At 36.9% G+C, this 24,638-nt stretch overlaps 1 protein-coding gene across 7 annotated transcripts in view; it reads right to left on the bottom strand.

The window, feature by feature from the left end:
* Thsd7b (thrombospondin type 1 domain containing 7B) overlaps window positions 1–24,638 on the bottom strand; it is an 809,752-nt gene that overhangs the window by 504,449 nt on the left and 280,665 nt on the right. For all 7 annotated transcript variants that reach the window (XM_078017320.1, XM_005315833.4, XM_078017322.1 and 4 more), the window contains 2 exons: window positions 19,543–19,791; window positions 6,633–6,802 (listed from right to left, as the gene is read on the bottom strand). In XM_078017320.1, the coding sequence (XP_077873446.1) occupies window positions 6,633–6,802; window positions 19,543–19,791 (419 nt within the window). The remainder of the gene's footprint in view (window positions 1–6,632; window positions 6,803–19,542; window positions 19,792–24,638) is intronic.

Genomic DNA, 24,638 nt, shown 5'->3' with positions numbered 1-24,638 from the left:
TGCATGCTTTACTTCTTCCAGGATTCTCTCCCCTTCACATGAACTCCTAACTAAACCAGGTCTTTTCTTTAAGGCCCAGGTAAAAACTTTCTTCTCCTCAAACGTAACCTATGTCTTTCTGACCTCTTTCCTCAAATTCTTTTTTTTTTTTCCCTTCAAGGAACTTATTTCTGTAGTTATTGGTTTAACTGTCTCATCACCCCTGCTAGGCTACTCAAGAAATCAAAAGCAACACTGACATAAATAAACAACATTAGACCATTAATCGGTTTTCTCAGGAAAACAACAGAGGAATATATTTACTTCTGCAAATTATTTCAAAATGTCGTCATGGGCCATTTTCCACAAACCATTTCCATCACTTCATGCTCCTCATATCTTCTCTTTTATCTCAATCCATTCTAGGCGTTCTAGACAACCTGGTCTTGGCATGGAATGCCAATATCCAGATAGCAGATCGTGCTTATTTGCTTAAGAGTAAAGCAATTCCTTTCTTAGCACTACCCGAAAGCAAGAGGAACTCAACAAACTTCAACATACTATTCTCTCATCTTGAGATTTTCATTTGCTTTTCACATGATGGGCACTGGCACTTGGCAATACAAACAAGAAGGAAACCAATCGTGACCTTCAAAGGCCCTGATGGCATAATGGGTAACAAAGACAATAATATTGATGGTTAGAAACCAGGCAGAAACTGATGTGTTACTGCAGAAGTATGGACTCAGTGCTGCAAGATTAGGAAAGCTGAAATATCAGTACAAAACCACGGGGAAAATCCAAACTCATATCTAGTTTTAGGTCCTTGACAACCTCCTCCATGATACCACATGCTTTGATTTCCATAACACACAGTTTTGAAATATTAACTTAGCTGTGTTAATTATGAAGACATACATAACACCTTGTGCAAAGGAGAACATCTGTTTTTCCTCTTTAGAAAATCAAATTAAGCGGGATCCACGTGTCATCAAAGAAGGCTCTTTTTCCACAAACCATTTATGTTTTCAAGAAATAACCTCTACTCAGCATAAGACAGTCACTCAAATACCGTGCCTCTGTCATCTGTACAGGGAAACTCTCTCCTGTTCTCATTTAAATCATGTAAATTACACCTTGAGTTAAATAAATTAGGAAAATTTAATGTCAAGAACTACCTGATAATTTAATGAATGCTTACAGTGGTAATTCTCCAATATTTTTTCTAAGCACAGGAAGTCAATAAACATTTTTATATTACACTAATATAATTTTATTATACTTGATTTTTAAAAAAATCACTAAATTTAGATACAAAAGCAATCAAACAGAAACAATAGAAACCAATTTTAATTTAGATTCCTGGTGACCTAGTTGCCTCTAAATATTTAATGCTCCTTTTCTCCCCTAAACTTTTCTCGGTTTTTACTCTTTTTCAGAAAATATTTAAACTATATTCATCTATATATATGCATCTATGTATATCTTACATTGCTTGTGTTTGCCTTTGAAATAGAGTAGGGCTTAAACAATGGAATACACATTATTGCTTACACCAGATGTTCTATTTCTCTCATTTACAGAAAACTGAGGCAATAAGTTCACCCACAGTCATCCGTGGCAGGGTGACATTGTAAGTGTTCTTCTCAAAAAGGAGGAGATGGAATCAATCCTATAAATCTTGAGCATCTGTGCAGCTAGGATCCTATACCAATAACCAAATTTCAAAGCCCTAAATTTAATCCTACATAGTTGTAGGTTTAAGATATAAGTTGAGAGATAACATAGCCCAATGGAAAAGTCCTAGAGGTTATCCTTTTCCCTCCTCCTTCCTCATTTCTTCCTCCTTTCCTCCTCCCTTCTTTTTATTAAGGACAAGGAACAACCGCCTGGCTTCATATGCCTCCCCTATTTCCATCACTACCTGCTTCATTATGAGAAAAGGTGGAGAGAGAGGAAGAGGAAGAGGGGGATAAAGGGAAAGGGAAAGGGAGAGGGAGAGGCAGGAGAGAGAGAGGAAGAAGGGGGGGTTGTGGAGAGAAGCCTCTTGATAATTACCTTCTAGTTCCCTTAGCTGACTTTTGCTATATCCATGATCCCTATAATTGAGGATGTTTCCAAGGAGGAATGCTGCTAGCCAAGAGCCTTATCTCTCTTGGCCTCATGTGAATTGTCATCAAGTATCCTGCTGTTAATTAGTAAAGGTTATTTCATTCCGTTATCTCTGCTTTTCTGCTAGCAGAAAGTGAGAGAAAATGCTACCACTCCCTTTAAACAGTCTCATTTCTCCTCTCAGGTTGACAGGAAGAAAAGTCCTCAGCTCACCACTTTCCTGACACCTTATTCTCACACCCAAAGGTTATTATTGACTTTAAAATCAATTTCTAAAGACAGGTATAGGACATTCCCAGTCTCTCAAATGATGATGGAATATCTTTTCCAATGGCCCCTTAAGCAATCCATTCATCTGTTCAAACTGTAAATTACTTTATTTCATATCTCAAAATATTACTGGATAATCAGATAAGTTTTCAAATAGGACATGACTACTCATGAGAATAATCTTACTGGCAGTTTTACATACTTAATATATAGATAAGCATAAGAAATTTCTTTCCTGATTTAAAGTCTGAGGTGGGTGGGGGTAAAGGCTGTAATACGCACCCACACTCTCAAAAAAAATGAATTATTACCTTGTGAATAGCACAGGCAGCCTTGTTTTCCAGTGCTCTCGTGGCTTCCTTCTTTTCTGAGTTCTCCTCACACCAGTGGGCATGCCCTACTGAACGCAGGCATCTCCAGTCCTATCCATATGCTCTCTCACACACACATAAACATTTTTTTTATTGATCCTCCAAACTTTCTAGGCATCATTAAATGGTTTTAGCCATATGATATATGCAGTGATCACAAGACTTAAGACACAATAGCATAATTATCAGGAAAATTGTTTTTCCAATTCTAGTAAATTATAGAAGGGTGCCTTTATAGAAGCAGTGCATGGCACACAGCATAAAACATAGTACGTGACATTGGTACGTGACAAATTGTTTGGGGGACGGATTTTAAAAAAGAATGATTATCATCTATTTTAACTTACCAAATCACCATAGTGCCTACAATGGAATGAATTATGAATAGTACAAACATTTAAGTGGCTGATAAAACTTCCTTCCAAGTCAGAATTCAAACCTAAAATACGATGTCTTCCTACAACACCTAGCATTCCAGGTCATGTCCCCTATCTGCTCGTGTTCTCCCTTCACACCAACTCTGGGCCAAGCCTGATGAAGACAGCCCTAGTGGAGTAGAGGAGGTGACCAGTTAATTTAACACACAGTTCAAAGCTGATCCTTAGGAGTCTCACTCCTAAAATAGCTATATTTATTTGATGCCAAATAATGAATGTGAAATATATAAATGTGTGTGTCTGATATATATAAACATAAACATTTTATTTACACATACACACACATATTTCCATATTTGTTGATATTCCAGGCTCTGGGAAACATTGTTATAAATAGAATAAATTTGCCCTAGTCTTTATTAGATTTTTGAAGATATGTCTCACACGTTACCTTCTGAGAATGATTCTTGAATGCAGACTGAGTGGCTTTAATTTTATTTGAGAAAAGAGCAACAAGAAAGTGGTCTTACCATATCCAAGATTCTAGATTTATAGGTAAGCATCCACTTTTGCAGATGCCTCTAAGTTATAAAACAACAACTGGTAAACAAAATCATAAGTACTCCTCATTTCATTCTCAATGGTATTGGCTTAGCTTATACTACTGGTAATACTTCTCTTATGGGTTGTTACAGGATTATTTGGGATGCATTTAAAATAGCACATGAACCCTGAACGACAGTTTCAGGTAAATATTTCAAAAAGTATCAAAACATTGCTCTGAAAACACCATGAATGAGATCTAAAGGGGACAGGCAACACCCAAAGTAAGTCATTAATGAACCACATCAACATTGTGATTCATCCTCAGGATCCAGGCTAGCTTAAGAAATTTGAAACAGTTGGGAATCAGCATTCTTTTTCATTCTGGCATCTGGAATTTTATTACATTCTAATGCATGAGAGATCCATGAAAATAGAGTTTTGTCTTTTCTTCCCCAAACTGTGGATTCCTCTAAGGTCAGGGTCATGGAATGCATAGTAGCTAACCTACAGTGGATGGCGAATGTTATAAGGAAACAAAGATAAGCAATTACACTCCAAGGAGTCAACAGAGAGAATAACTGAGTATAAGGGAAAATTAAGCTTGTGGTGAAGTCATCTATGACTAAGAAAGGACTTTCTGAAATCAATGCTACAAAAATGCCTCCATAATTTAAAATAATAATAGTTTTTAAAAGTTGATCACAGAAACTGAAATGCAAAACATGGCATCACTTTTGACCTTTATTACATTAGCAGAAGGGGTCAGAAAATTAAAATGCTGCCTATTTCATTTCTCAAACCCCCCAGCTGGCCTCTTACAGCAGGAACTCAATTGTTCTCTTGATTTCATCTTGGGCCAAGAAGAAATTCAATGTTGCCAGGTTTGTCATGAAACAATCTAGAAATGATAACAGTAAGAAAGGAAAGCATTTAAAAGAAAGGAATGGCTGGGCACAATAGAGAACCCTGTCATTTCAACCACTTAGGAGGCTGAGGCAGGAGGATAGCAAATTTGAGGTCATTTGGGGCAACTAAGTGAGGCTTAATTAATTGATGTAATAGTCAGTCGAATAACCCTCAGTTTTTCTTGCACAAAATAGCAAAATAAAGACTTTGATAACAACCACAAAGTTGAATAGTAAGCTCTAGCATGAGTTTAATGTGACCATGCCAATATGGTTTTACTCACTTCATTCAACGCTGTTCAGGAGTTCATGGTCATGATACACAGTGATGCGTTTACATCTTGGCTTCTCATTAGACCTCCTTTTCCTGAGACCTGGGCTATCAGACTGAGAGATTTGAAGTACTTTGTTTCCATGTTAACCCTGGTACTAATTTTGAAGTATGCATTAGGCTAAGATATTTTCCTCTTGTTTGGATGCCTGAAGCAGGTAGGCTGCTAAACCTGTAAGTAACCCCCGTTCTTTATTTGTCCCCCACCATGCAGCACCTAATTTCCAAGTCTAAGATACCACCTTTCTACTTTCTTCCTAATTGAAATCTTTCTGCCCAGTATGTTTCAATTAAGAGAGTTGGAAATACTAAGGTAAAAGAAACTTAGAAACTTAGGTGATCCATAAGAAACTTTCAGAAGATGCAAATTTCAATGCATGATTCAACACTGAACTTGAAAATAGATAGGTAAGCTATAAAAAAAATCAATTCTACATTTAAAAAAAAATTATGTGTCCCTCCTAGAAGATTCTAGAACTGTAGATTGTAATAAAAGGGAAGAAGAGAGGAGATGGGATGCAAAGACCACCAAAGTTTGACAAAAATAACCTGCAGTATTTTATCTAAATTTTGCTTCTCCAAATTCAAAAGAAGTCAGCAAAGTCATGTTTTGTACTGAAATAGAAAGCAAGTCATCACTTTCCAAAAGTGAATTTAGAGAAGAAAGAAGATACAGCTACTATTATTTATAACGCTGGCCCCACAAGCGCAGATCTGTAAATCTAATTATTGAAGCAAAATGCTAAGGAGTCTATAAAAATTGTGATACAAGGTGATCATCTATTTCTATAACTCTGAGAGTCCATACCACAAAAGCATCTAGCATAAAAAGGTACACAAGAGAAGGAATGCATCCACCTATTAGAGAAAACATTTAGGCCTTTGATTCTTTGGGATTGTCTTACTTCACTTGACATGATATTCTCCAACTCCAAATAAATAAATAAATTAAATAAAAGGCATGCTTTACCACACCAAGAAAGCTTTCACCTTCCATCCTAAACAAAGGCCACAGCGTAAGGGTGTACTCATGCTCGGCAAGTCCAGGGAAACGGCTTACCTTTACCAATTCTGTATAGGCCCTGCCCATGTTCTCCAACATGGCTGGAAGAGGCCACACATTTTTCTAGGATAGAAGTATTGCTGTCCATGCTTGGCTTTTTAATCCATTGACCTGCCTAAATTGAAGCAAGTTTCCCGGACTCTACATGCTATCACTCTCCTAAACTTTGCAACAAAGGGACTAGTGCTGAGGTTGTATTTATCTAAGAGAGAATTTTATATGGAGAAAGCTACTCCTCCACTTCCCCTTCTTTTGCTTTACAAACAACGTTTTTTTATAAAAAGTGGCTCTTTGACACTTGAAAGGGATATGCCTGTAGAAATTTACACACTCACAAAATTTAAAAAAAAATACTCTGAGGAGAAAACAAATGCTATTCATTCATTACCAATAGTCTCACTTGAACACACCAGTCTCAGCATATCGCATTCATTTACACTACACACCTTTGGTACTTTTGTTCTCTTAAATTTCACAACAAAACTTTGGTGCGAGATGTTATTATTACTATTGTTTAACTATTCCCCAACTGAGGGTAGTTTGCAAATGGTCAACAAAACAAATATTAAGTTTTTGAATGCTAAGGGTCCATTTATCAAGAAGGTAACTAGGAAATGGTGTTGGAGTTGATTTCCCTTCCAACCAGCAGCACCATCTATCCAGGAACTGGCTGCCTACCTTCCTTGGCCCTCTGTGCAGTGGCTGCTGGTGTGCTCTGGGCACAGTACACCTCCCGGGTCTGGATCCCACCGCCGCAAACAGGTCCTGTCACATGCCAGTGGGGGTCCTGCTGCTCCAGGAGTGGGGAGACTTGGCATTCTTTCCACTCAGAGGTTCTCCAGGAATACCTGTTTTGTTTGATTTATTTAAAAGAAGAAGAGGCAATAAGGAAAATATACAGTTCTAAATAAAACAAGTCATGACATCAAGTATATATGAAAGTCTCTCTAGGGCCAAGTCTTGATGGATAAAGAAGTCTACTGGCATTGAATGACTAATCCCTAGTAGTCCCAAGAAAACCACAGCAGTCCATCATTTTAATAGCACAGGATGATAACCTGAAGAGGGAAACTAATATGGCTAAACACTGGGTATGTCTCAGATCCAAAAAATGGAAAAGAGTGAAGAATTAGAGGAAGGAACTGGAAAGCCTTCACAGCCTTCCAGATGACAGTGTGTGAAAGTTAGCCTTTCTTTTTTAATTAGCAGGTTAATGTGGATGTAGGAAGTTGTGAATATGTTATTTCAAATAGGCAGAGATGATCTTCCACATTTCAGTCTTTTTGAAGTAGGAAAATTTTTGTATCCATTGAATTGACTGCCTGCTATAAAGGAGTATATGTTAAAATGAGTTAAAACAATGTATTTAACTGATGAACACTCACTTATATATGCAGGCATATATAAGTGAGTATTATATATGACTCAGGAATATATCTTCCTGGTTTATAATTGGTTAGAAAACTCTCTAATACACACACACACACACACACACACACACACACAAATAAGGCAGAAACCCACAATGCAGTTTGTATACAATATACAGGAAACAGAACTATCACACATTGTATTCATATCTGCATGATTATTTCAGAAATAATTTTATTTTGTGGGTTATTATAGCATTCCTCAAGCCCAAAGCATGAATATAATCCTACAGCCTTTACATAAACACCAACAGACTAAAAAATTTAAAAAAATTTTTTAAAAAAGGCCAACAGCCCAACTACTGAAATAGTAAAAAAAAACTTAAGAACAGTTTCCTACCTTCTGTCCTAGTTCAGATGTAAAGAAAAGTTTCTTGGGTTTATGATTGTTTAAAATAAAAATTTAAAAAAAAACCATGTCACCAAGACCCTGACTTTACAGAAATTAGATTAAAATTGAAATCAAGTAATAGCTATCAAAATAAGGAAGCAAATCCCTAAGAAACCTAATAGTGACCAAACCCCTTGCAATTAATACATCATTCTAAAAAGCTTGAAAGCTGATAACCATTTATCTTGTAAAAAGCTCATTGTAGAAAAAAAGGATTTAGACAATCATTTGGGGCTTGCTGTAACACATTTTTTCTCCCTCAATCTCACATGGCTTTTCCAGGCTTCAAAATTTATCCATGGGTATGTGAAGAGTTTGGAGGGTGGAGTTCAGGTCCTACTCCGGCCAGGTGAGTAGGTACAGCAATATGTTTCTAATTCCTAGGATTAAGAGAGGACCAGTCCTCTCCAGAGACAGCCCTTCTTCAGAGGAGAGCTCCGAAGTCCTTCCTTCTCACAGAATTCTCATCCTAACTGCATGGTCACCAAAGGGGAGGACTTGTTCCTCTTGTTTCTGAGTCTCAGGACACAGGCAGCTCTGTAAATGCAATCAGACTGGAGTCTGTACTGCTGGATGGTTACTAAGTTCTCAAACCCTCCCCTTCAAGGACTTCCCTGAAGAACTCTCTGGTAAAAGCCAGAGGAGTCAGATACAGCAGGTGACTTCAGGGCTGCTATGGTGCAAGCAATAAGAAAGACCTGTCAACTGGGGCCATGTGGTATAGATGACAAGCATGCTTTAGTGTCAAATTGACCTGGTCTGGATGTGAGCTTTGCTAATTTGACTTTTTCTGAACCTCTGTTTTCCCATTTATAAAATGTTAAAAATAATACCAAACTTTGACCCTGATTATAAATTCACTAAATATCAATTCCCTTTCTTATATCTTTCTACATGTACTATTTGCCCCTTGCTGCCCCAGAAGACAGACAGACACACACACACAAACACACACACACACTCTTAACATTTGATTTATGAAAATTTCTTCAGATGCCCTAATATTAGGGATCCAGGATTACGACAGTATACATTATGATGACCAAAGTTCACCAGAGCATTAAAAAAAACAAAGTTTTAGAATTATAGCAAGTCAGGGTAATTTGTTTGCCTGTTTGAAATGAATAGGCCATACTATATAAATTGCTTTCTCAATTAATTTTTCATGACCTTATAAAAATTAGCAATGGAGGGATTTGGGAAATCATTAGAGAGAAAAATGAAAAGGAAAGTTTAATGACTACGGTTTTATATAAAGTAACGAAAACTCTTATCGGCAGTTCATTAACCAAAAGTACCCAACTTTCATTCACTGGCAATTGGCAAAATCTCTAAAGAAATTTAGAACATTTATCACCATCACTATTGTTTACTACCTCAGAGAAAATGCCAACCCAGCAAGAAGCCGAGGAGGGGAAAAAAAACACACCCAGTCAGAAACTTCTATACTCCTTTTTAAATGTGGATCATTTCATAGCCCTTGCTCATCCTCTTTTACTTTATGTTTTTCAAAGGCTCTATCTATGTTTAGTTACAAATCACCCGGCAGCCATAAAAACCGAGCACCCTGAACGCCACCAACCTGAGAAAGTGTCTCAGGATCTGACAGAATAAGAAATCAAAGGAGTCCGCTCAGCTAAACGTTACTCCCCTTCTCCTTTAGAAGCTGTTACAATGACAGTCCTCTGGCCTCCGGAAAACTTGGCTTCTTGATGCCCCGGACACTCGCTTTAATGTCTAAGCCTGTGTCAAAGACCAGGCCACTCTGATGCCTTCCAACACGTCCTCATTTTGTCCTCCTGCTTAGGTGGGAAACATGGAGAGCCTCAAAGACCAGAGTCCCACCACTTAGTAGTGAGAAGCACTTTGAAGTTGGCTGTGTGAATGCCTCAAGTTGAGCAGATGAACATGGAATAAAGAAATGAATCAATCTTTGTGGCCCCCTACCCTTTGCAAGTGTGCAGGATCAATTGCTTTTTACAAAGGGTCTGTCTGAATAAAATAAACATGGCATTTATTTATTTGGCTACTAAGGTATCATAACAGATCCTTCAAGTAATAAAAATAACAGCCAACATTTTCCGACTGCTTATTCTATTCCAGGGACTGCACCAATGAGTTTAGGTGCATTGCTTCATTTAATCTCCTAACAACCCATGGCGAAAATATCATTTCCTCTTTTACAGATAAAATAATTGGTATAAAGAGTAGGTAACTCTTCCAAGGTCATAAAAGTAAAGGGTTCAAAGTCAGGTGGATCTGATTCTAAAGCACATCTTCTTAATGAAATGGCATTCTGATGAATAAAACAGAGAATGGACAACCCATGAAGTCCAATCAGGGCTTCAGGAAACAATAGAGAGCCACTTGTTTCACTATGACATGAACAAAAAATATTGGTATGACTTGGATAAAGTGCATCATTGACTTGACTGAAAAACAGTGTGTGTGTGTGTGTGTGTGTGTGTGTGTACCTTCTGTTGGTGATAATGATATTGTGACAACTGCCAATATTACATAATATTTCATACTGCTAAAATATTTTTCTTCTACTCTCACACATAAACACTATTTAAGAATATTTCATGCCATACATGTTATGGTTACAGCACTATGGTAATACAGACCCACTAATTTTAGCATTTTTAGGAGACAATTGTAAGTTAGAAATAAAACCAAAGGTAAGTCAAATAAAGGAATCTCTAATTATAAAAATTATAAAAATTCAAATTCCCACTAATAATAAAAATTCAAACACACATGTCAACTTTCTAAAGGTGAATGCCCCTTTAAAGCACTGAAATCAAACACAAACACTGCATACAGACCCCAATCACTCAGAGTGTTAGGTGATCCTGGGGTCCATTAGGTGGGACTGACTTCCATGTCCCTACTGTCAGTGAGAAGCATACCCACTGTCAGCCACTCTGAAACCCCAAACCTCCAAGAAGGGGAATGCTAACAACTGAAATTCTGAATCTGCAGAGAAGACAACTGTTGTAGTGACATTTCAGTTAAGATAAAGATATGTTAAGAGACTGAAGCCAGAAAGGCGTTAAGAAGCAGGAGGCTTTACAAAAAGAAACAGTCCGTCCCAAATAGCAAATGAATCACTCATTCATCCTTTCCTTCAACAAGGAATTCTTGAGCTCCACCTATGCCATGAGGATGATTTCAAGCAGTAGGGATGGATGACCGTCTGCATGACAAAGTCCCTGACCTTGGAGGACTGTCTTCTAGTGGGATAGTCAGGCAAAAATGCAACAATATATAATATAGCATCAGATAACCTGCAGAGGGGAGACATGGTCCGGGAAAATCCTCAGAGTCCTAAATAAAATGAGCACAAGACTAGGTGGACAGGAAGTGGTCTAGGTGGAGAGAGGAGTGTGTTCAAATGTCCAGGAGGGTGAGTGCTTGGCATGCCCTAGGGACAGCATGAAGCCAGTGTGGCTGAGGCAAGGGTATCAGGGTCCAGGAGCAAAGACAGGACATGAGGACGAGTCAAGAGTCAGGCCATATACAGAACCTTGCATGTCCAAGTAAGGATTGTATTTTTCAAACACAATGGGAAATCATGTGATGGTTTGGGGAAAATGTTGACATGCTGTTGTAATTTAACCTTTCAAAGCACCAGCCTGACTACTGGGTGGAGAATGGGGAGGTGAAGCCAGAGAATTATGGAGACCTCCGGAAGTCTAGAGATTATGACAGCTTCAGCTGTAGCAATAAGAGTGAGCATGGTGGGCAGGGATTAGATCTTGGATATATTTTAAAGGAGGAATCAATCTTTTAACAGATTAGAAATGGGATTGGAGAGAAAGAAAGAAGTGATGAATGACTTCAATGTTTTTTTTGGTTTTTTTTTTTTTGCCCCACATATTAGCAGTGTGATTTCTTGGCACTGAGTACTTAAGTCACACAGTCCAGTGAAGGGAACTAAATCCCCAACATCAGAACAATCATATATTATAACTTTTCTCCTGGTACCTGAAACTCATTACCCAACTTCTTCATATTTCTTCTTATTTTAAGTGTACTCTTAGGAAATAGTCAATAAATGTATCCACACGAGGTAGAAACAGTTAAGATTTAATATGCTATCATTCTCAGGAGATATATATGTAGCTTAAAAAAAGAAACAGAGATTAACTCAAAGAAAGAGATATTCTAACTGTGGAAATATATATCCTCATCAAGAGATACAGGAAACAAATTTTGGATTAAGAAAGCCTACTCAAGATTTTGGAATTAAATAACATAGATTTCCAGCTTGGCTTCCTGGGAGTCATGCTGTGCGATCCAGAGAGTCATAATTAAACTAGTCCCTAAATTGAGAGGGGGAAGGGAGACAGAAGTAAAGAATTCATTGCTGTGAAGCAATAAGTAGAGCTAGCTTAAATTATCAAAGTCTAAATTAGGAAAGTTGGCACATTCAGTGACTATTCTTAAAAGGCCTTCATCCTATTAATGTGACAGAAAGTAATTCTAATAGCAATAAGATGCCCAGACTAGCACATATTTACAGCAACCTCTGCCCTTTAGAATCCAAGCATTGTCACTTTTATAAGTCTTAGAATTGCTTACCAAGTGTGGCTTTCTTTTTTCCTTCTTCCGAAGGCTTAGATTTAAAGCACAGCAACATGGAATAGAATCTTAAGTGACTTAATGATGGCAAATTGAAAGAATAATTGCATCAGTTAATAGTCATGTTTTGACTGAGCACATATAGATTTGCAAACACTCCTGGGCTGAAATGCTAGTGCAAGGTATTCAAATTAAATGTGTGTGTATATTAAAAATCAGTGTACTGCAGCATGACTAATTTATGATAATGTCTGTTGTCCTTTTAAAGTTGTAAAGGCATTTAGAAAAGAATTAACTTGTCATATTTTGCTGAACAGACGACCAAAATAAAGGGAACTGATCAAGCTTCATGCATTTTATGCTCCAGTAATTTTTTATTGGGTAGAGTGGGGCTATTGATTATGGAAAGCCACTCTGAAGTGTAAAGCTCTTTGCTCTTCAGCAGATGGCTTTGCTTGCCAAACTCCACATATGTATTATTAATGGACTTCTATCACTATGCACAGCACTTAACAGTACGTTAACTTTCTTAGACTAACTGGGGAACAAATCTTCCATCCAGGAGGACTTCAAGTGGCCTGATGGGGACTCATGAAACAACACACACCAGAACAGACCGACCCAATAAAAAGGTTTAAAAACTGCTATTCCTTTCCTAAACCAGATTCTCCTGAGGTTAGACTTCCTCCAGTCCTCTACTGCCGCAGAAAAGCTGCTTACCTAAATAAAACCAGCACTTTCTAAAGGAATCCCTTAATTCATTTGAAAGTCCTTCTGTGAATCCCTGTTGCGTGGAGGACGTTAGGTACAGTGATAGAAATCAACGAGAGAAGATTCAGAAAACGCAGTTGGTGATGTGTCTGAAGGCAAACTTTATCCTCACCCTTCCTGAAGCAACTCTTATAACCATGATTTTCACCTGGAAAACCAGACACAATGTCAGCAGGAGCATGAGGACCATTCTGGACCATAGCAAGCTTCACATGTCCATTCCTGTCCTGGATAGAGTCCCTTATTTGATCTCCTTGATGATGTAAATTTCATCTTCTCTTTGGAAAAACACCTCTGAGTCCTTTGTGCACATTATTTAATAGCTCTTTGCATGGAATAAAGTACTCTGTGAGCAGTACTATTCTGGGGTGCTACACTCAAACATATATTCATTTATCCAGTGTTTACTGAGCATTTACTATGAGCTGGGTACTTTTGCTAGGCACTATTCGAAAATGGAAGGAAAAAAAGAGACAAACAAAATAGCTTACATTCACATGTGTGAGGTGATGGATGAGAACATTATCAACCACTAAACATTCTTAGTGAACATGGTGATAATATTTTGTGTGCTCTAGTTTGAAACAATAAAGTATAAAAGATTCCTAACATAAATAAGCTAAGTGACTGAAAATGTCAGTTCTCTGAATTCTCTCGTGATTAACACAGCAGCAGGCCCAAGCAGGTGTGGAGCAAACATCACCTCAAAGACATGTCCCTCTGTTTCAACTGGCAAAGGGAGCACATAATCGAGGCAGATTCTCATTCTCCATTCTTTCCTGGGCAGCAACTCTGGTGTGAATACTCATCCAAAAATTCCATCAAGTAATCTCCAGAATTTTCTCAAGAAGAATAAATCCATCTAGAAAATCTAAAATTGAGTTCAGTGCCTCAAAAAGATGTCAAGGAGAACCAGGCTGGTTGTTTAACAAGCAAATCAATGGGGTATGTGTGTGTGCAAGGGGCCCAGAGAAATCTATCAGCATGAGTCTGCACAGACAGAATTTTTGTAAAGAATTTCAAGCCTTCCCATAATTAGGATCAATTCATACATACCAGAAACAGGAAGCATGGATTAAAAGAGCCTGTCTATTCAGTGCCAGACCAGAGCATAGAAGGGATTTTTAACAAGTTGGCTTTTCTGTATAGCGATATCACAGTCTATCTATGTAATACTTGTCAGCCATCAAACTTTTGCCTTGAGATTTTCTTAAGGGTTTTACTCTGCATTGGCCACTGCCACTATTTAATAATGCTGTCTCCTATTCAATTTTGAACTTTAAATTATCATCTAAGAGATAGAACAGCCATTTTCACATGAAAACAGCTGCCTCCCTGTGGGGTGGCAGAAGTTGCTGGCGGGTCATCTGAGGTGTCACTTCTGAGAAAGATGTCTGCAGTTGACGTTTTATCAATATTCGTGTGTGTTAGTCACAGTGGCTCCAGTTACACTGGAGTTCTCTGGTTAAACACAAGGGATCTTGAGACACAGCTGTCCCAGAATCAGGTTGTGTCTCAGACCTGTGACATGAAGCATTTAAAACATTACAGTCCTGTGCCACTTGTCTTTATCCTGTCTAGTAAACAAAGCTGTCTCAACCTTTCAGGTGTTAAAATACATTTCTCCTTCCCCTTGGTTGAGACATAAGGGCTCATGCTTTAGATATTAATCAGGACGCAGGAAAGAACCAAGTGCAAGGCATCTCACACACTGAATTTTTCTCAGTGTTTGGGGACAAAGGACAATGCCCAGTAATCACAAAGAACCACAGCAAGAGTGAAAGTGGAGAGTGACAAGTGACTCTCTCATATCCATTCCCCATCTCCAATATACTCTGTGAGTGTTAAGTGTTATGTTGTAGATGGGGTAGGGGAGCATAACATCACCAGTCAACTGTGTAATGCTGGAGGAAGAAGTTTCTGGGGTCTGTGAGTTTTGGTCAAAACCCACACCTTTGAAACAAACTTAAGGCTACCCAGTACTAACTCCCATGTCATTTTAAATCTTTGGCATCAGCACAACATAGATGGCTCTCTGTGTCCTTTCAGGTTCAGTCACTTGTTCCAAGGCAATGTCGACTGGTTCCAGAGAGTAATTCTATGATGGACTCCTCTTGGAGTCCTCTTCCTGGATTATCATGCCTCAGGGACTGACATGCAGGATTCCTAGTTAAAATGCTGGTGAAGAGAGCCCGGCTGATGAGACTGTCCCAAAGAGCTAAGCAACTGAAGAATACTAATAGGTAGGGACTAAAGAACTTCTCTACTATACCTTGGAATGTTTTCTCCTCATCACCTGAGTAGCTAATTTACTCACTGCTTTTAAATACCAATCCCCTCCTCAAACCCTGTTTGTTCAAATGAGGCTTCTCTAATGGCCCTGCGTAATTCTATAACCTGTGCTGACTCCCATCACAGCATTCCAGAAGCTTTTACTTTTACCTTGCTCTAGTATTTTATATTTTTCCATAACATACACATCAAGTGTATAGTTTACTCATTATCTTCATTAAGTTTCACAAGGGGAGGGAAATTAGTCTACGGTATTCTCTGAAATACCCCAAACACTTAACATAGTACTTGGCATAAAACAAGAGCTCAATGTGTATTTGTTGAATGAATGAACAACACATCTTCAATTGCAAACATGACAGAGGGTAAAAGCCAACGCACATTCTGAGACAGTTGAAAAAATAATATGAAGACTCAAGAGAAATGTACATTTACCTGCTGGGGAGAAATGGAGTGAATTAATTGTTTGATGCATAAGAATTGCTCATGAATTCTGGGAAAGGATAATGGGTATTTCCGTTCCCTAATAGATTTCTGTTTCCATTTGCCTTGTTCACAATGAATTTCAATCACTGATGTCAAACTAGAAACAGAAGCTAATGCACACCTTTATTCTGTGTGGTATATCTTTCCTGTGGTAGAGGCCACAGCTCAGGTTTCAGAAAAATAAGATTGTCAACTGCTGTTAATTTTGTTGCTGTTATTTATTCATTTTTCTTCCGAAAACCAAGTAAAATCATTAGTTTACACATCATGCTCAACAGAAAATGCAGGGGTTGATATTTCAATGAATTCTCCAAGACAACTACTTCCTAAAGATTCATCATGTGAAAAGGTTTTTTTGTTTTGTTTTTACTAAATCCCAAAATCACCACCATTTCCAAAAAATAGAATTAGGGGGCCAGGTTCATCACCAGTGAAATTTGCCAGTCTCAATTTTCAGACATTAAGGATCAATCAAATAAAGATCATTATGTCTAAAAATAAATAAATAAAAATAAAAAATATAAAAACAGAATCTAATTTAAAAAAATGAAGATAAATAAATAAATTCATCTTGCATACATATCAAATTATTATAATTCCAAACTTTTTGGAGTAAAAGATGGTGCATCTAATTATGTGCATATATATATGTATAATATATATCCTTTTCTTCTATATAAGATATAAATACAAAATATATATTCCATATAAATATATATCCTAATATATAACTGCATATATATTTTGTGTACACACACACACACACACACACACACACACACTAATAGGTAGGGAATAAAGAACATCTCTATTATACCTTGAAAATGTTTTCCCCTCATCAGCTGAGTGTGTATATACATATATACATACATATATGCATTTACATATACATATGCATGTATGTATGCATGTATATATATATGCATATATATATATATGTATATATATATATATATATATATATATATATATATATATATATATATATATATCCTCTTCTTATCTTGGTTATTTTGGTGCAGTCTTCACTGAGCCTATATGAGAATCAGTGTGATGTACTGGGAAGAACACTGACTTAAGGGCCAAAAGGACTTCAGCTAAAACCGTTTTTTTTTTTTCTCAGAGACACAGATTTATTTAGGAAGGTAGATACACATTCAAGGGAGATTACAGAGTATCTCAAGGGAGAGATGTGTTTGGGGGTAAAGGAGGAAAAATTCATTCAAGGGAGAATGCAGGCCATCTCAACAGAGACAGCTTGAACGGAATCTTAACAATGTCAGTTTACACATCCTTCACTCACAAAATTTCCCCATTTGGATTATAAACTGTCATTACTCTAAATAGTCTTTATATTTAGTTAATTTCTAAATCTGTTATAATTGTTGGTCCACTATAAATACTCAATGAAAGATAGGCATAGTTTAACAAATATAAATGCAACCCAACTTTCTTAGCATCATCAGGAAAGTTTTACTCTGACTTCAACAGAATAATAATAGTTATTGAGAAAAAAAGGGGGTAAGTCTACTGATAAACAAACTATTGAAATGGCAGGAAGTAGCCACTTGCCATTCCATGAAAATAGTAAAGTACATAGGCATTAATACAATGCTATTTAACCCAGAATCCATCCCTGTCTACCAATCATTGAGAAAACTTCTGAATTAAACTTCCATAGGAAAAAAATGATTTTCAAATTACCCAGAAGAAATAAGTTTCTATCTCATGAAATGAATATAGCATGCAGTCCAAGGAAAGGAGAGGTTCTCTTTATTGAGGGAAAAAAAGTCCACCTGCAAATAGCAACAATAATGGTCACCCCTTTATTAGTGGCCCTGTATGCCAAGCACTGGGCCTGGCATGTTATGTATCTGGTCTCATTTTTCAACCCTGTCCCACAAACAATATTTTTAGACACATTCTACTGAAATGTGAAATGTCTTAGGGATATTGTAGAGCTTGTTTAAGTTCACACAGCTAGTAAGTCATGGAGATGCAATTTTAATTCAAGTATATCCACTTTCAAAAGAGGCAGAGACCCCAGAAACATGCCCTTTCCAAGTCTTTGTTTGCTCAAAAATTAGTGTTTGGAAAGGTGGATATATAATGAACACAAAGAGAAGAATTCTGTGAGACTGTGGGTTAGTGTGTAAACGATCATGAACTTCATTCCCCTCCTCTGCATGTAAAATAAGAAGTCTTTCAGAAAAAAAAAAAAAAATCAACTCCAAACAAAACTGATTCCACTTGTGAAGTGAAGGGTGGAATGACAAAGAATCTCACAACAGAAACTTGCCTTTCTAAGCCTTACCTCAAAACACATTATTTCAGGGTTAAGGAACAGCCAGGTTCAGCCCATCAAGCACACCTGTTGGGTTTATAACCCACCCGCCCTTCCCACGACACCAAATAATTAATTCACCTAAGAAACTGCTTTTGCCTTGTTTTTGCTTTTGTTTGATGGCATGATTCTTAAGTGTTATTAAGGCCATAAAATATGAAAAATATTTATTTTAAATTATTTTAAATCGATAAGAGTTTAAAAGATAAAGTTCAGGGGCTGGAGTTGTAGCTCAATGGCAGAGCACTTGCCTATCACATATGAGGCCCTGGGTTCGATCCTCAGTACCATATTAAAAATAAATAAATAAAATAAAGGTATCATGTCCATCTACAACTTAATTTTTTTTTTAAAGTTGAGGGCAGGTGTCCAGCAGAAATTACCACAAATCCAATCTTAACAGACTTATGAACAGCCAGCTTAAATCAACATCTGGGGGCTGGGGTTGTGGCTAAGTGGTAGAGCACTTGCCTAACATGTGGGAGGCACTGGGTTCAAGTCTCAGATACAACAAATAAAACCACATATAAGCGAATAAATAAATAAAAGTACATAAATAACTGATAAAAATATTAAAAAAAAACAAGATCTGCTAGTATCAGACCCACCTGGCCCCCAGTAAGCTAACAATCTAAAGGAGGATACGCAGGAGGCCTTTATCTGGTGAAATATAATCTGGCAAACTATAACTGATACCAACATGTTGAAATATAGTTATTAATAGTTAACCCTTTTTCCCCTGTAGCTCCCTAAGGATTCTGGAATAGAAATCATGCCACAGAACGGCAGTAAGATTTGCAGCCAAAAATGCACTATAACCAGAGTGCTGTCACTCATTAAGAATGCAACCTTAGGAATTATTTAAACTCTATGGCCATTAATGGACTCATTCAAAATTAGTATGAAGGTTTCAGAGGTTTTTATTAGAGTTAGGTGTGCCATGTCAGATAATAAGAACTAATAATTACTAAGCATTTACTATGTGCCAAGTACTAGGTGAAGTAAGAACTGCTTGTAGATGAGTAAAGCAAGGCACTAGAATTAAGTAACTGGATTAAATCTATATAATTAGAAAGCCACAGAAGCAGGGCTTGAACACAAGGAGTCGGCATCAAAACCCATGCTCTTAACCCACCATTCTACAATGTCAAGTATGGAACTTCTATACCAAGAAAAGACTCAAAAAGTGAGTCTTAGCTAATTTTATTATTGTCAACATCCCTACCACCACTCCAAATGAAGTCATAAAATAAAATAAAAATGTTCGTACCAAAGAATGCACACTACCTGGGACATGGTTGCAGAAGGTCTCCTTCAACAATGCAGGCCTCTTTCTCTAGAAGTTCTGGACACTCCTTTCCACCCCCAATGGCAATGTGCTTCACCTTCCGGCTCCTGCTCCTAAATCCTGGTGATAGATTCCCTGAACGGCATGTCTTGGAGCAGGGGCTCCAGGAGGACCACTCGGAGGTTTCACAGTCTTTTGGCATGAGGCAGGGCTGAACAGTCAGTGGGAAGGAGTCCTGCATACAAAGGCTGAAGGACAATAGCAGAAAACATGAGGACAAGATGCAATGGATGCAATCAACATAATATTAAGTTGACCATGAGAAGAAAAAAATTTAAATTTAGTGTAAGCTTTAAAGAAGAAGATATTTACTTCTTAACAGTGCAATGATAGCATACTAGAGGACATCACTTTTAAGAATGTGTACTCTAGGTGCATGCCTGTAATCCCAGTGACTCAGAAGGCTAAGGCATGAAGATCACAAGTTTAAAGTCTGTCTCAATATAGCAAAAACCTATCTCAAAAAAAAAAATTAAAAAAGCTCTGGGCTGTGGCTCCTTGGTTAAGTATCCCTGGAACCAAAAAAAAAAAAAAAAAAAAACCACAAGACTGTATACTCTATTTTACTGGAAAAATGAAGCTCTTTTACTTCAGCAAAATACATATGGAAGGTGGGTACATCTTATCCCTGTTCAGAGCATTATCAGAAACAACAGAAGTCCTTAATAGGGTGTTTCACTGAGGATGCAGCCCACTATTACCATTTATTGACTGGTTCCCAACTGTGTTGCATTTCACAGGCCACAACAATTACAGGAAGTTAGATTTTATTATCTTCATTTTGCAGATTAGAAAATTTAAGTCCAGAAAGGCTAAATAACCTGTTCTTCTCCAAACAGGTAAGGGAAGCTTTAGAGTCATCTACCTATTCCTATAAATATTTAGAAATTTTTAAAATAGGGTATTGATTGTTTCCTCACACTGTTAGGCTCTGAGCATCAATTTCCTCATCTGCAAAAATTGAGTGAAATCAAGTAGACCGAGAGTTTAATTGTAAAATATAAATAAAGGGATGAGATAATGTGACATGGTGATGAAGCCAACATAAAAGCATTTATGAGGAAGAGCACCAGCACTGGTAAAGTGGAGATGAACCCAGGGGCAGACAGGGAGTGTTTAGGGAGAAGGATATCTGAGCTGCAATTTTAAAGATAAATGGAAGCTTCTTAGGCACAAAGAGAACACTATTATAAGTCAAGGGACAGCATATGCAAGCCTTGAAATCACACATCATGAAAATGGAAATACTGGAGCTGGCTACACATCTCCCAAGAGCCAACTGTTTAACTTTTAGGAATTTTGCAAGACACTTGACTATATTTATGTAACCTGAAATTGGCCAAGGTGGGAATATTTACACTACAGAAATTGGCAACTGCTATAAATCAAATCCTCTCTTCCTAACCCCTGAGGATGAATTGTTAAACCTTTACAAGGTCTCTTGAGAAACATTAAAAGCAAATTTGTTTTGCTGAAACTAAGAAATCAGATAGATATTATGAGAGTTCTTCAAAAGCCGGCCTAGAAAGGTTTCACATCATGGCCTAAGAAACATGGATTGGACTGTATGTGCAATAAAATCAAACTCATAGCAAATATAATATTTCAAACATTAATTGGCATTCTTTTCATCACTTCATTGTTAGCCTTTCATTATTTACTCAAAGGCATCCATTACTTCGGGAGAAAAAGTATAGTTTTCATAGGAATGTACACTAAAGAAAAGTCAATATTCTAATGCTGACTTCCAAAATTGAGCCTGTGAACGCTGGTAGAATAAGGGGCTACAGACAATTTAATAATTTCCCCTCCATATGTGCTCAGAGAGAGAAGTCTTAAATTGCTTCCGGGTTCCTAACATGGAAAAACTCACATATAAAGGAGATACTATTTACAAAAGATAGTAATCAGAAGGGAGTAAAACAAGTTCATACTTCTCCACATTGATGAATAAATTATAGTGAGATTTCCATACTGGCATCCCTCAGTAAGGCATTGACAGTTAATAGGTCATTCCAATAGAAAAAGAGAAAAATGACATAAAACTAAATTTTGGTCCAATATTTACTTTTGTACAATCTATTTAGATCATATAAGTAATTCTAAAATGAAAAGAGCAGTATACATTTCTTTGCCATTAATCCAATGTGGTATTTGGGGGACCTGGAGTAAAAATGCACTAGGAAGAATGTCTCCTTCAAAACTATGCCCAAAAAATGTATTGTCACTGTTTGGGGTACTGTGGAGTGGAGTAAGGGAGCCACCTCATTCTTTAGTGTGACACAATAGAAAGCTGTCAATCAACAAGAAGTTTCTAGGTTTTGACTTTTCTGAAACCATTATAAACTAAGTTCTAACCCTCAGGAACTCAAAATGCAACCCCATTATTGTAGATAGGGTCTTTGAAGAGGTGATTGATTAAAAATGAGGCATTAAGGTGGGTCTAACACAAAATGACTGGAGTCCCATGAGAAAATATTAGGACACAGAGACAGAAGAAAAATCAAGAAAAGTCACAGAGAAGATAGCTACAAATTGAAAGAGAAAGGTCTAAGAAAGGAGTGCTGCTAACACCTCCATTTTGTACTGCCAGATTCCAAAATATGGGAAACATATTTTGGTTGTTTATCCATCCAGTTTGTTCCATTTATTATGGCAGCCTGAGCAAACTAATGCATAAACTTAATAAAGTTTTTCAATGTGTACATGTTTTGAGAAACATGTTTCAATTTACAAAGTTTCAATTTACAAAGATGGACTTTCTTCTTCCTAAAAAGTCCAGCAGGATTTAGGTCTCTGTGGTAGAAGTGGTGGCTTGGTTCTTCCCACTTACCAGATTCTACTCCCATCTCTCTCACACGGACTGGACTGTTCCCACTGGAGTCACTAGTCTCCAACAACAAAAGTAAGTGCATGGAATTACACTAAGTGAGGCTTTTGCAATTTTAGAAAGGGATCTTCTTTTGTTTGGAAGAATTTTTTTTCAAGATAAATCATATGTCCCATTGGTTACAGATTTAGTTATTTTAATGTTAGCTACAATAATCCATCCCCTTCATTGAAATGATAAAAACATCAGGCCCCTTCTAATTTGATTAGTAAGATTCCATTTAACTGGAATAGAGGAAGGAACAATAGGTGGTAAATCACAAATACTTGGATCCTAGATTCTGTATCACAATATAGTAGTATGACTTTAATTTCTTGACTACCTAGTTTCGTAATCTGCACAAGAATAAAATACTAATAAAATGTGATTTGCTCACCCCCAAGAGTTGTGGTAACCTTTAGTATAAGTAGAGTCACCTTAAAAACTATAGTCCACAAAGAAAACTGTCCAGAGACAGAAATGGGAATCAATTATTTCATAGAAGGCAGGTGTGTCTTTTTAATGAAACAAACAGACACTCAGTCACTGTTGATTTTTCTTTTAAACAGGAGATGCTATGGTAATTATACCTCCTTGACATTTACAGAGCATGCTGTCTTCTGTAAATTACTTCGCAAGTATTCAACGGTAAAGAGAATCTTTGAAACCTAAAAATTACTATAGGTTTTTTTTTTCTTTCTGGAAATATAAGGAAATCTCTCAACTTACAAATAAAGTTAGAAATGTTTCCAAAATAAAAGAGTAGTGAAGTACCCCTAATTCATTAGTACTTCAGTTTCCAGCACTTTAAAACAATATTAAATATTTCAAATACACAGAAAATAGATTAATAAAACAAATACTCTGATATCTTTCAAGTAAATACTAAGATTTGGCTCAAAATTTTCTCATATAAATTTTTTAAAAATTACAAATCCAGGAAAATTCACATTATGTTTGCAATTGTAGTTCCATTTCTGTTTTCCATTATATGACCACTATTCTCAAATTGTTTTGTTTTGTTTTTGTTTCAGGGCCAAGGCCTTGCATGTGCTAGGCAAGTGCTCTGCCACTAATCCCCAACTCCTCAAATTGATTTGCATTATTTCAGATTATATATTACACTTTAAATAAATATACATACATTCATAAGTAGCAAATAGCATTGCCACAAGTTTCTTAAAACTTGATTCAATATTATTTTGTTACACCACTTGTCCTAGAAAATATTTTCCTTGTGTAATAATGTGAATTCTAGATCTGGATATGGATAGAGTTCACTTATTTTTATTGCTGACTTATATTCTAATATGCAGCAATTTATTTATTCATTCCCCAATTAGGGGCTCTTTGGTTGTGCTCAATGTCTTACAATTCCACAGGTAATGTTTTGAAGCTCCTTGTACATGTAAGAGATACTATTATTGCCTAGAGTTGAGTCATGAATACTTGCATTCTCAAATGTATTAGATATGATCTTATTACTCCTTTCCTACCTGTTCTCAGTTCTTAGTATTCTTGAACTTACTTTTCAAAAACATTGAGAAAATTCATTTCTCTTCCAGATTACCATTGAGCTTCATGTTCTCTTCATCCCTTTAGTGATGGCTCAGATTTTCTAATCTGTGAATCCGCCCACAGTGCCTGCATATTGGGGCAGGAAGAATAATGCCCCCCCACTCCCTTACAACCCAAGATGTTCACAAGTACTGGCTGGAATCTGTTAATATGTAACCTTATGTGGCAAAAGGGGTTTTGCAGATGTAATTAAGAATCTTGAGTTGGTTTGATAATTCCAGAGTATCCAGGTGAGCCCAAAGCTATCACAGAGTTCTTGTAGCATGAGAAAGAAGGGTCAGAGAGTCAAAGAAGGAGATGAGAAGATAGAAGCAAAGGTTGAAGCAATGCAGTCTCTGAACTGAGGAATGCAGAGAGCTTCCAGATGCAGGAAAAGGCTAGAAAATGGCTTCTCCCCCGGGCCTCCAGAAAGAATGCATTGCTTACCTCCATTTAAGATATTTTTTTTTATCTGTTATGTTTCTACCTCTATTTTTTTTTTCTTACTGAATTTAAGAAGTGTATTCACCCACATATACACATATATAGATACTGACGTAACAAATATATAGATAGATACATACTTATTGATTCTAAACAGTAACTTGT

This window comes from Ictidomys tridecemlineatus, chromosome 7, assembly GCF_052094955.1.
Source record: "Ictidomys tridecemlineatus isolate mIctTri1 chromosome 7, mIctTri1.hap1, whole genome shotgun sequence".
NCBI classification, from domain to species: Eukaryota; Metazoa; Chordata; class Mammalia; order Rodentia; family Sciuridae; genus Ictidomys; species Ictidomys tridecemlineatus.
This window is presented reverse-complemented; position numbering and strand designations above follow the sequence as displayed.